This window comes from Gekko japonicus, unplaced genomic scaffold (genome assembly GCF_001447785.1).
Source record: "Gekko japonicus isolate JY-2015 unplaced genomic scaffold, Gekko_japonicus_V1.1 scaffold1284, whole genome shotgun sequence".
Classification (NCBI taxonomy): domain Eukaryota; kingdom Metazoa; phylum Chordata; class Lepidosauria; order Squamata; family Gekkonidae; genus Gekko; species Gekko japonicus.
The window spans coordinates 472328-485671 of NW_015169212.1; the positions used below are offsets into that span (position 1 = coordinate 472328).

The 13344-nt window shown below is 47.0% G+C and overlaps 1 protein-coding gene across 4 annotated transcripts in view; it reads left to right on the plus strand.

The window, feature by feature from the left end:
* The window catches only part of TNNT2 (troponin T type 2 (cardiac)), a 48209-nt gene that overhangs the window by 8124 nt on the left and 26741 nt on the right, over positions 1–13344 (plus strand). For all 4 annotated transcript variants that reach the window (XM_015416370.1, XM_015416371.1, XM_015416369.1 and 1 more), the window contains exon 2: positions 7734–7781. In XM_015416370.1, coding sequence (XP_015271856.1) covers positions 7744–7781 — 38 coding nt within the window. In that variant the 5' untranslated portion in view covers positions 7734–7743. The remainder of the gene's footprint in view (positions 1–7733; positions 7782–13344) is intronic.

Sequence of the window (13344 nt, forward strand, 5' to 3'; positions counted from 1 at the left end):
TATGGTGAACGTGGGAACAAGGGATAGGGACGAGAAATAGAATACTTAATGGGAATCAGGCCTAGCAAGACAGATGGCATTTTATAGACAATGAGGGCCATGCAGGCCTCGGTTCCTGTCGGAGCGCACCGGAGCACCACTCCGCCAGTCAGGAGCCCAGGGGGCGGGAACATAAGCCCCACCCCCTGCTCCCACCAGCCATCAGTTGGGACACGGTGGGGGGGGGCAAAACGTTCCCCGCCTCCCTGAGCCCCAGGGTGGTGGCCTTGGACTCGTAGGGGCAAATGGCACCTCTCATGCGAGAGGTCATTCTGGCTCCCCCAGCTCTCATACGGGGCTCCTTAAAAAGTTATTGTTGCCGCCACTGTTCTCGGCAGCGGCTGTGATGCTTGCAGGGGGCGGGGCGAAACATTTCCTTGCCTCCCTGAACCTGGGGGTGGTGGCCTTGGATTCGTAGGGGCAAATTCCACCTCTCGCATGTGATGTCCGAGCGGCGTTGAGGTCATTGTGGCTCCCCCAGCTCTCGATAGGAGCTCTTTAAAAAGTTAAGGCTGCCGCCGCTGTTCTCGGCGGCAGCTGTGACGCCCATGTAGGGCGGGGGCAAAAACTTTCGCTTGCTGCCCTGAGCTCCGGACTTGTAGGGGCAAATTCCACCTCTCATGTGTGATCACGCTTGGACATCACATGTGAGAGGCCATTCTGGCTCCCCCAGCTCTCGGGAGAGGCTCTTTTAAATGTTATGGCCACCATCGCTGTTCTCCGCAGCAGCTGCGACATGGGGAAGGGGTGGGGTGAAACGTTCCCTTGTAGGGTGGGGGCAAAACTTTCCCTTGCTGCCCTGAGCTCCGGGGTGGTGGCCTTGGACTCGTAGGGGCAAATTCCACCTCTGACATGATGGCAAACTCCACCTCTCGCGTGTGACATCACACGCAAGAGGCCATTCTGGCTCCCCCAGCTCTCAGGAGGGGCTCTTTAAAAAGTTATGGCCACCGTTGCTGTTCTCGGTGGCAGCTGCAACACCTGCACGAGGGGGAGGGGCGAGGCAAAATGTTCCCTTGCCTCCCTAACCCCCGAGGTGGTGGCCTTGGACTCGTAGGGGCAAAGTCCACCTCTCACACGTGATGTCCCCAGCTCAGGGAGTCTAGGGAACGAGAACAGCGGCAGGGGCCATAACTTTTTAAAGAGCTCCTATCGAGAGCTGGAAGAGCCAGAATGACCTCTCGCTTGTGATGTGGGAGCGGCAACGCCGCTCGGACATCACAAGTGAGAGGTGGAATTTGCCCATACGAGTCCAAGGCCACCACCCCGGGGCTCAAGGAGGCAGGGGAACGTTTCAGCCCGGCCCCCCGCGGGTGACGCAGCTGCCGCCGCGACGGTATCCATAACTTTTTAAAGAGCCCCTCCCGAGAGCTGGGGGAGCCAGAATGGCCTCTCACGTGTGATGTCCGAGTGGCAACGTCGCTTGGGCATCACACGCGAGAGGTGGAATTTGCCCTTACGAGTCCAAGGCCACCACCCCGGGGCTCAAGGAGGCAGGGGAACGTTTCAGCCCGGCCCCCCGCGGGTGACGCAGCTGCCGCCGCGACGGTGTCCATAACTTTTTAAAGAGCCCCTCCTGAGAGCTGGGGAAGCCAGAATGTCCTCTCGCGTGTGATGTCCGAGCGTGATCACACGCGAGAGGTGGAAATTACCCCTACGAGTCCAAGGCTACCACCAGGCCACCACATCGGGGCTCAGGGAGGCAAGGGAACGTTTCGCCCCTCCCCTCCCCCACGCGGGTGTTGCAGCTGCCACCGAGAACAGTGATGGCGGCCATAACGTTTTAAAGAGCCCCTCCCGAGAGCTGGGGGAGCCAGAATGACCTCTCGCGTGTGATGTCACATGCGAGAGGTGGAATTTGCCATCACGCCAAAGGTGGAATTTGCCCCTACGAGTTCACGAGGCTCAGGGAAGTAAGGGAACGTTTCACCCTTCCCTCCCCCCTCGTCGCAGCTGCCGCGGAGAACAGTGACGGCGGCCATAACTTTAAAAAGAGCCCCTCCCAAGAGCTGGGGAAGCCAGAATGGCCTCTCGCGTGTGATGTCCGAGCGTGATCACACGCGAGCGATGGAAATTACCCCTACGAGTCCAAGGCTACCACCCCGGGGCTCAGGGAGGCAAGGGAACATTTCGCCCCGCTTCCCCCCCGTGTGGGTGTTGCAGCTGCCGCCGAGAACAGCGACTGCGGCCATAACCTTTTAAAGAGCCCTCCCTCCAAAAGTAACTCCCCCCCATAGAGAAAAATGGAGGGGATGGGGCAACCTATTTGGGGGCCCGTAGAATTGGACCCCCTGTTTCAATGTTCCTGAAACATGGCAGGTATCTTGGGGAGAGGCTCCAGCAGCTACCCTGTGATTTTGGAGCCTCTCCCTCAAACCCCATCTCCTCCAACCCCCAGAATATACCCTATGTTTTTGCCATTGACTTCAATGGCCCATAGGCCAAACTGCGGGAAGTCAATTCAGATCAGAGAATCTGATTCGGACCACAGCAGCCTGAAAGGGGCCCAAATGGGCCATTTTCGGGGGTGCGTTTGGTTCAGATGAACCGAATGCACATCCCTCCAGAAGCTGGCTTGCTCGGGCTCTCTGCAGCCACGGGGATCCTGAGCAAGCCAAGGGAAAGGAAGATGGTTTAAACCGCCTCTCCTTCCCTCCAGCAGTTGTGGCATATACTAATGAGTTATGCTAATGAGCTCCTGCAGCTCTTTTTCTACAAAATGACCCCTGGGGCCATGGATCTCCTGACTTCCTTCAACCAATCACCATGCCATCTCCAAAGAGTCTTCTGGAAAATGAGCACCCACACACCCCATCTGTGTCCAGCTGAAACCAGTGAGCTAATTAATAGGCCTGATAGAATGACCTTGGTGGACTAATGGTTGGGGACGAGAACAACACCTGTTAGCTTGAACAGAACAGAGAAAAAAAATCTGGCAAGTAGAATTTTGCTCAGACATGGCACTTTCCCTTGAAAGCCAGTCACACACTCTCAGCCTAACCTACCTCATAGGGTTGTTGTATGGATAAAATTGAGGAGAGAACAACGTAAGCCACTTTGGATCACTATTTTGGAGAAGGGCGGGCATACAAAGAAGTAAAATTAAAATAAACATTTTAAATCAGATTCTTTCAGGCTCCTAGAAAATCCAGAAGAGAACAAGTTCTTAGTCCTAGTTGTTTCTCATAGCTTCTCTATTAGAAATTATTTGCAAAATGATTGTTAACCAGTCATGTTTAGGACTTTCATATCCAGCAACTTTTAATATGTAAGTTGAACACATGTTAAAACTCTGTTACTGAAACCTACTGATATGATTAGCTGCCTTGAGTTCCTACAGGGAAAAAGGCAGGATGAATATTTTCCAAATGACTTAATTAATCAATTAGATTTGGTTAGGCTGTAGCCAGTGTTACTTCTTTGTTGCTGATGTAAATGTTTTAGCTCTTCAGTTTGTGGGTCCTTCTTCACCCTCTGCTTGCCACAACTGCCATTTTTTTTAAATAGGTCAGATATCCTGGCAGATATGTTTAGAAACATAGTGTTGTTTAGAAAGGAAGTACTTCTTCACCCAAAGAGTGATTAACACATGGAATTCACTGCCACAGAAGGTGGTGGTGGTGGTTACAAGCATGGGCAGCTTCAAGAGGAAATTAGATAAGCATACGGAGCAGAGGTCCATCAGTGGCTATTAGCCACAAGGTATAGATAGGGACTCTCAGTCTGGGGCAAGTGATGCTCTGTATTCTTGGTGCTTGGGGGGGGGCAACAGTGGGAGGGCTTCTTGTGTCCTGGCCCCACTGCTGGACCTCCTGATGGCACCTGGTATTTTTGGCCACTGTATGACAGAGTGTTGGACTAGATGGGCCATTGGCCTGATCCAACATTGGCTTCTCTTATGTTCTTATGTTCATGCAGATTGCTCAAAAGACATGTTGTACATTTTCAAAAAACCTCTGAAAGGCCCAAAGAATTAACCTAAGATAGATTCCTGAAGTGATTGCTCTTAATTGAGAGCCACTGGGATATAGTGGTAAGAGTGACAAAGTAGGATCTGGGATACGGAGGTTTGTATCACCACTTTGCCATGACGGCTCAGTGGTTTAGCCCTGTCCCTGAACTTACATTCTACACTACACTTGAGTTCACCCCTGTAATTATCTCAGGGTATTTTTGGTTTCCACATTACATTGAGGTCACCGGGTTTTGCCCCACACTTGTCCCAGGATAAAGGGATGTTGTTATAACCAGGGATAAATGCAAGGTATTGTGTCGCAAGTAGAACTCTGATAAAACCAGGGATGAGATCCAAGTGTGGAAAGGATCTGAGTCACCTTGTGGTGGCAGCGAGTCCTTTCCGCATTTGCCTGCTATTCCAGATGTTCTCAGTATTGGAGTCAAGGCAAACAGCATCCAAATAACCCAGGGAAACAGCAGGCTGAAACCAGGCTGACCATTGAAGGGAGGTATTGTAATGGAGAATGGGGAAAAAAACAGGAATGAAAAGAAGATTGAAATCCGTTTTAGTACAGAAGGGGGAGGCTGGATTAAAAAGAAGGTTAAATTCAGTTTTAGTGCAGAATTGCTTGGAGGACACCACGGTGAACATGGATTAGAAGGCGAGTGCAGAAAGGGCCCCAGAAGAAAGGGAAGAGGAGCATAACACATTAGCCAATAGAAAGAAAGGGAGGTTGTTGTAGTAAAGATAGAGTAGAAGTGGGGAGAACAATATCGTAAGCCACTTTAAGCCCCCGTTGTGGAGAATAGTAGGGTATAAATAGGGCTGTTAACTCTCACCTAGAGAATACCTGGAGTTTTTTGGGGTGGAGCCTAGGAAGGGCTGGGTTTGGGGCATAATGCCATAAAATTCACCTTCCAAAGCAGCTATTTTCTCCAGAGGATCTGATCTATATTTTCTGGAGAGCAACTGTCATCATGGGAGATCTCCACCCCCCACCTGGAGGTAAATTAATTAATGAAGAGAAGAAGAAGAAGAGATTGGATTTATACTCCACCCTTCACAACCCAAAGGTGTCTCGGAGTGGCTTACAAACTCCTTTCCCTTCCCCTCCCCACAACAGACACCCTGTGAGGTAGGTGGGGCTGAGAGAGCTCTGACAGAAACGGCTCTTTTTTAAAGAACAGCTGCTCCAGAACTATGGCCTGCCCAAGGTCATCCAGCCAGGTACAAGTGGAGGAGTGGGGAATCAAACCTAGTTCTCCCAGATTAGAGTCCGTGCACTTAACCACTACACCAAACTGATTTTAATCCTTTCTGGAGTTTCTGTGGGTGCATAGGGGGATGGGAGGAATGATATTTACCAATTGCACAGGTGCCCAAAATACCTCCCAAAATGCTTTCCCTAAGATATGCCCCCTCCGAATAGCTTGGGGGAGGATCAGAGGAGGTCAAAATCATCCCCCCTGCCACCTATGGAACTTCTAGACAGGATACAAGGCAATGCTTCCTTTTTTCTTTCTTGAATCTGTAACTTGCTTTCAGCCATTAGTATGGAGAAAACGGAAGTAAACACAAAAGGAAACTAATATAGGCTATTTTATGAGGTCAGGATTTTTGTTTTTTTAAGTGGATGGGAAAGAAGAGCAAAGGTCTTTCCCCATTATAAGGGCACAATCACAAAAGAGAGTAAAAGGCTTTCCCTCAGGTTACATTTGTGCCCCTCTTAGCATGCCTCCTCCTTCAGCCAGGCCTCATTCTAATCACTGTGTGCACTGCTAGCTTACATCATACAACACTGCTTGCTCTTCATTATCGCTGCTGAGTGACAGTGTGGCTAATCTCCTGTCACCTATTTTAAGATAACTGTGCTGTTGAGCAACAGATATATGGAAGAAAAGGCAGGCTTCATTTGGAGTTATAAAATAAGGCCATGTTTTTAGAATCCAAACAACTCCTGGCTGGAAAACTATCAGATAAGTGTAGATAGTGTTGTTTTCTGGAAAGCTTAAAACAGCAGTGTCTTTTTAGCTCTTATTTCAGTGCATACATCTTTCTGACTGTGTACAGTTTATTCCAGGCATCAGCAGCATGTTTTGGGCTAACACCATGAGGGACTAAGGAAGTTTTTCAGCCTTCAACTTAATATTGTAATAATGATGAAAATTTATTTCCTTGGTTGTCATGGTTGTTTAGTACTATGCCAGTAGAAGTATTTGATACATGGCCATCTGCTTGCTTCTTGTAAATTCCATGGTAGCCATAATTTCAGTGGCTTGGCGAAAGGTAAGAGACATTCTTAAAATATGGTTTTGAGCAGATGACATTGTTTCAGGCAGGGATTTTTTTGTAGAAAAAGCCCAGCAGGAACTCATTAGCATAATAGGCCACATGCAACAGCAGAACCTCATTAGCATATTAGGCTACACCCCATGACAGTGCAACTCATTAGCATTTTAGGCCACACCCCCATGCCTTCGGTGGCTTGTCCGGGCAAGCCCCCCATTGAAGGGAAGGGAAGGCAGTTTAAACTGCCTTTCCTTGGCTTGCCTGGGTGCTCTGCAGCTGCGGGGCGCCCGGGCAAGCTGGCCCTTGGAGGGAAGGGAAGCCAGCCCTTGGGCAAGCCAGGGAAGGCATGGGGAGGCATTTAAATGCCTCCCCAAGCCTTCCAGGGCCCCCCCTGGCCCGCCCACCTTGGAGTCGCCAGGGGGAGGTCGCTCTCCAAGCCTTCCCTCTGTAGCCTGGCATGCAGAGGTTTTGGCTGTAGTGGGTGTGGCCAACTGAAGCCAGCCGGAACTCCGTTCCTGTGCGTTCCTACCCCAAAATAGCCCTGGTTTCAGGCATTGTTTTTAAAAGGGTCTGACATAACTCAGGACCACAATCCCCAGTGAGCTTTGATGGTTTGGGAGAAACACAGATCAACAAATTGTTCTAGTTTATTTCTCAAGTATGCTAATAAAAGGCTCTCATTCCTCTTTGTTCCCCACAAATGGTGGAAGGCAGACATGGGGAGCAACTAGACATTACAAACTGCATGAGTTCACCATGGGGACTTGCAGCTATACTGTAGCTGCTAGTTCCTGGTGACAAAAAATGCAGCAGGGCCTGATTCAGATTGGGACTGCTGTGATATCTAAATATTACCGGTCATACAGAGAGTTGCCAGCTCTGGTTTAGAAATTCCTGGAAGGACCACAATGGGGTATAAAGCCATAGAGTCCACCCTCCAAAGCAGCTATTTTCTTCAGGGGAACTGATCTCTATAGTCTGGAGATCAGTTGTAACTTCGGGAGATCTCCAGGCTCCACCTGTAGATGTACAAAATAATAATTAAGCAATATAAGGGCTGTGGTGGCTCAAGTGGTTAAGACACTGAACTGCAGACTGGAAGGTTGGTAGTTCAGCAGTTCAAGACCTGAGTGCTGCAAGACGGAGTGAGCTCCCGTCTCTGGTCCCAGCTCCTGCCAACCTAGCAGTTCGAAAGCAAGAAATTGCAAGTAGATAAATAGATACCGCTTCGGTGGGAAGGTAACAGTGTTCCGTGCACCTTGGTGTCTAGTCATGCCAGCCACATGACCATGGAAATGTCTTCAGACAGCGCTGGCTCTTCAGCTTGGAAACGGAGATGAGCTCTGCATGCCTAGAGTCGGATTTGACTTACCTTTACCTAATTAAACAATACTGTTTTGTGGCTCTCTTGCAAGTTCTAATACTCCCCTCTTTTTTCCCATGGCAGGTAACTGAAAATGTCAGACACCGAGGAAATCATTGAGGAATATGAAGAGTAAGTGTTTGGAGCCCAATTCCCCCCCCCTTTGTTTTCCAGATCCATAAGTGTGCTAGTCAGGTGGTTGCTTTTTGTTCACTCATAATGATGGCAGTGGTTGTATGGTGACTCAGATTTCCCATTCATATCTTTATGGTCCAGGGATGAAACAAGTCATCATGACATGGAATTGTTCTGAATATTTGAATATTTATTAATAGCAGATCACCTGAGATGCTTTGGGAGCCCTGAAGAAAGCAGTGCTCAAAGCTTCTGTCACCAAAAGAAACTCACCATGGGCGATTCTGCACTAGCTTTTCCCTCTGTTGTTTTACCAAATGTGCTGCTCAAAACTACATTCAAATACCCTGGTGCAATGCCATACTGACTGTAAACTCACCCTTGAATGACCATAAATCTATGCAGAAGGTACCATAAACCCAATGATCAAAGAGAGTGAAAGTGGCATGCAGTGTAGAGGGTACCATAAAATCCAATGACCAAAGAAAGTCAAAGCAGCATGCATGCAGAGGGTAATTTCTGTTTCAATGTGAGTTTGGTGAACCATTGGAGGGAAAAGCCAATGCAGAATCGGCCCATGTCACCCTTCAGTAACCTGCATACCCTCCCTTTGAAAAGAGAGACCTGTGGCAAATTCAAAAGTTTTGCCAGTCAGATTAAACGTCCATCTAACCAGATGCCCATGGTTAGGCTATCATTTGAAGAGCTCCAATAAGAATCAGGTTGTATGAGTTCAAAGGGTAATGCAGTATGGCATGTGTCAGAACATTACCAGCTTTTTAATAGAAGATACTATCCCTGTAATGTATTAAATAAAGGTTGATTTTCGCTGTTATGGTGCATTTCTTCTTATCCATGCCTATTGCTGAAACAAATAAAAAGACGGAGCTCTTCCGCCAGGCTTTTGAGTAGGAGCCGCCACCATCTCTGTACCATCACCGTGCTGCCAATTTTGGCAATGCGAGCTGGCCCTGGAACTGAAGAACGGACATCGCACAGACTGATCAAGTAGAGCTAGTAGAATTTTGAAACATTGTATTGGAGACCCCATCTTGGATGTTGTTTTGTGAGCACCGATTTTAAATGTAAATGTAAATGTAATTGATTGTTTTATCTGGTTTTTATTGTCATGTATGGCAATTGCCTCCTGTCAGCCGCCCTGAGCCCATGTGGAAGGGCGGGATAGAAGTCAAATAAATAAATAAATAAATAAATAAATAAAAGAACAGTTTCTTGAAAGAAATATAATTCATGGGCGCCTCATGGAAGTGGGAAGTGCTATGGTGACCCCGTAAGTTTTTCAAGGCAAAGGACAAATTAAAGATATTTGCCATTGCCAGCCTCTAGCATAGCAACTCTTGATTTCCTTGGTGGTCTCTCACTCAACTCCTAACAAGGATCAAAGCTTGCTTAGCTTCAGAGGTCTAATGAGCTCGGATTAGCCTGGGCCAGCTAAATCAGTACAGGGTACCTCAAATGCAGGTCTATATGCAGAGGTCATTTCCTGCAGGAGCGCACAGGAGCAGAGCTCCAGCAGTAAAGAGCCCAGGAGGCGGGCACATGCAACAAGCCCCACCTCCTGCACCCAGCAGCCCTCAGTCAGATCAAGAAGCAGCCAGGTAAGCTGCAGAGCCCCCCCTGTCCAAAACAGTCCAGTGGCACCTTTAAGACCAAGTTTTATTCAGGTACAAGCTCTCCCTCCTCTGCGAGGACAGATCTGCACGTTCCCCCCTCCCCTTCTGATAGCTAGCAATCCAAAACAGTCCAGTGGAGCCTGAGCGGTGGGTGTTGCCTTCTGACACACATCCGGTGATGTCAGGGTGTGTGGCATATGCAAATAAGTTATGCCAATGAGTTATGCTAATGAGCTACTGCACCACTTTTTCTATGAAATGACCCCTGCCTATATGGAAATAGCCACATTGCTTGTCCCACCATCTTAAGGAGAGGCTTTTGGCTTTTAGATGAGGAATGCTACTTGAGAGTTTATTTCAGGGGATGGGCAGGTTTCAGTGGAAGGCAAGACTCATATCAGAGGTCAATTACCCACACTTGGATATATTTAAGTTTAAATTTTATTCATTTATTTGAAACATCTATAGGCCCATCTCAAACGACTGGAATCCAGTGTTGTAACAAGAATAACAGTAGGCTTTATCATCACAAATAAAAGAAATCAACAATAAAGGAAGAATTACATAAACATTAAAACAAAACCAATCAAGCAGCCAGAAAAAATATGACTAATAACATACTCACAATTACCCAAGAAAAGTTTGGACAACACAAGTCCTTAGAACTTATCCTATCATTAAGAAACCCCAACAGCAATATAGGTTAGTGGTCACTCCCTTAAGACAGGCATACTGCCTGAGAGAAATCTCCTGCAGAGGTAACACTAGCATTTCATTTATACAGAGTCAAAGCCCACCAGAAGCTTGTATCGGGACACCTAATACACCTAAAACACATGGTCACTGAATGATGTGAAGTAGGCAACGTGTGGATTTTCCCTGCAAGTAGAGCTTCCAATTTCCACTCATACAAACTGGTATCATAGAAAATTACAGTTCTGGTTCATGTGAATGGAAGCTGTACCCACATAGAAAATCCATGCTGTATTGTATTCACATGATATGGCAACTTCGTGTATCATGTTTTTGAAATGTGCAGCTAATGGGATCCTGCTCCTCATGAACAGAATGCCAGCACAAAATCTACAGAGGGCTAGAGAAAAACAAGTTTCTCAAACCGGGGGGAAAGGGGGGGGGGGAGGGGGGGAGAATGGAATATAGGGATTTGTACCACTTCTTCTGTCTTCTTTTTCCAGGTTCTAGTTAGCAACAGGTAGAACACAGCCCCTACTCAGGTTATGACAAGGATGAAGAGCACCCATTATAAAATTCTAGCATAATAAGCCCTTGTGTTGTAAAGATTTTGGGAACAGGACGAAATATACATACAGTTATCCAAGAACAATAGACTGTTTTGAGAGCTTAAGCTGCTTGTATCTTGGTTATGTTTGCAATTCTGGAAATTCTTAATACCTATTTTGATGCCCTGCTGACACTCACTCATCAGCTTCTCACATTACCTATTGTGTGACCCCAAAGATCTAGCTGATGCCATTAAGAAATATTCATTCATAGCCCGCCTTGTAATCCAGCCATGGCCTCCCATTTTTATCAACACCCGTTCTTTCCAGTAATTTGAGCGGCATCTCCAGATGATGCATCAGATGTAGCTAAAGTAATTAATTAACATGTTAAATAGATTTCATGCTACTTCAAGTTTAATGGTTGTCCCCCCCCAAATAAACTGACAATAAATCTGCATGTTAATTAAATGGCTCTTATCCCAGCATTCAGCAGTGGAAAACGAGTGCCATCTGAATCTGCTAGGGCTGAGGTCTCCAGAATAGCACCCATGAACACCGTGATGCCCACCAACAGTGTTAAGTCGTGCGCTTAACAAAGAAGTCGGAGAGTGATTCAGCAAGAATGCGGTTTATTCTTCAGCTCTGTTACTTCTCCGGTACGGTACAACGATCGCCAGCCAGAACCCATCATTCGAACCAACACATATACTGGCTGCTCTATATTTAAACACTCCCGGCTAATGTAGCCACACCCCCTGTACAATAAGGCAACCTATGAGGTTGAAGCAATAACAACCAATCACAAGCGATCCCGCTCTGCACGGTGATTGGCAGACACTTTCTGGGCTAGGGCTCCTATTGGTTACACTAGGATCCTAGCCCAGGATGAAGCTCAACATGGCATCTCAATCAGGCGATTCACACATCAGTATTTACAATCAAGTCTCAATGGCACAGTTCACATAGTAGTTATATACAATGCAATACATAACACTAAGGCCCATTGAGGAGATATCTACAACCACTAAAAAGCTTTACCATTCCTTTTGCCATGCAGGAGAAGGCTGAGAGGCAAACTACACATGTTTCTTTACTCATTTACGCTAGTTTTCCTGTGTTCCTTGAAGCCATACAACAGCTGTGGGGAATGGCTTCTTAACTCCCCCCCCCCAAAAAAAACCCCCAAGGATAACAATGCCCTGTGGGGAGGAAGTGTTATGTCTTTATTGAGGGAAATTAACAGTGCTGGAGGCACTAGTGGTCATAAGGACTGTGTTTATTGGAACATAACTGCCAACTAACAGAACAGGCCACAACTAGGCCTCAGTAAGTCTAACTCCATCCCCAAATCTCCAAGTGCTCCCCAACCTAGATCTGGCAAACTCTACCCCTCCCATCTCCCACCAGTAGCTAGAGGGGACATGGCAACCCTAAGTCTCTATCATCTCATTTGCTTTGGGTTGTATGGCTGTACATACAATTCTCATTCCTTATGTTTTCTCTACTCCATTCTTCTAAATCCCGCTGCTTTTTATGTGTTATGCATATGGAGTGCGTGTTTTATGCACACAATTTCACCCAGAGATAGTGCAATCAAATTGAATGAAAATGCTGTCATGAATCTGCCCTCCTGGCTCTTATCACATGAACACTCACTGAGGGGAAGTACTGAGAGCTATGCTACGGTTTCTTTTGTATCAGATGCAGTTTGAAGTGGTTGTAATAATCTGGTTTAAAGTGGTTGTTATATTCACCATTGACTATCATTACTTACAGTTCCAGCTTGCCTTACAATAAGAGCAACAAGTCAGGAGAAAAATAAATTGCATAAGCTTATAAAGAATGTCTCTCTGTGCATGTAGTTTCTTACTGACAACTGTCAGAGTAAGTTATTGGGGCAAAGGAGAGGACATGCATTGCTGGAGCTCTGGAATATCTTCGTAAATTGCAGCCAAGTGTGGCCCACTTCAGATTGGGATCATGGTATAAGGAGCATGGACAGAGGGTGTAACCCTGTTCTCTCACACTATCATCCCAGTGTGGAATGTCTCTGAGGAGCCACTGTTTATTTATTTGGACATTTATACTCTTTCCGCTCAGTCACGGGGAGTTGTTGGTACGCTTGGGCCAGGTCGAGTTTGGCGAATACCTTCCCTCCTCCCAGTGATGCCAGTACGTGGCTAATGACTGGTACAGGGTACGAATGCTGCTGCAAGGCTTTGTTAATCGTGCACTTGTAGTCAGCGCAAATTCGTATTGACCCATCGGGTTTAATTGGAGTAACAATGGGGGTTTCCCATTTACTACAAGGAACTGGTTCCAACACCCCTTGTTCAAGTAGCTTATCGAGTTCAGCCTCGATCTTTGCCTTGAACGGAATGGGCACTTTCCTGTATTTTAGGCGTATAGGGCGTATAGCAGGATCCAACTCAAAAGACACTGGGGGACCATTATACTTTCCCAATCCGCCCCCAAACACTTCAGGAAATTCAGCATATAATACAGCCCATTTATTTTCCACAACGTTATTAACTCCCACAACAGCAATACCCAGAGGCTCAAACCAGTCCAACCCGAGCAGGTTGGTACGGTTTCCCTCAGCGATCAAACATGAAAGCACAGCACCTTTCCCTTTGAAATTAACTGTGAACGTATCCCTCCCCGCCAGAGGGATTCGATTTC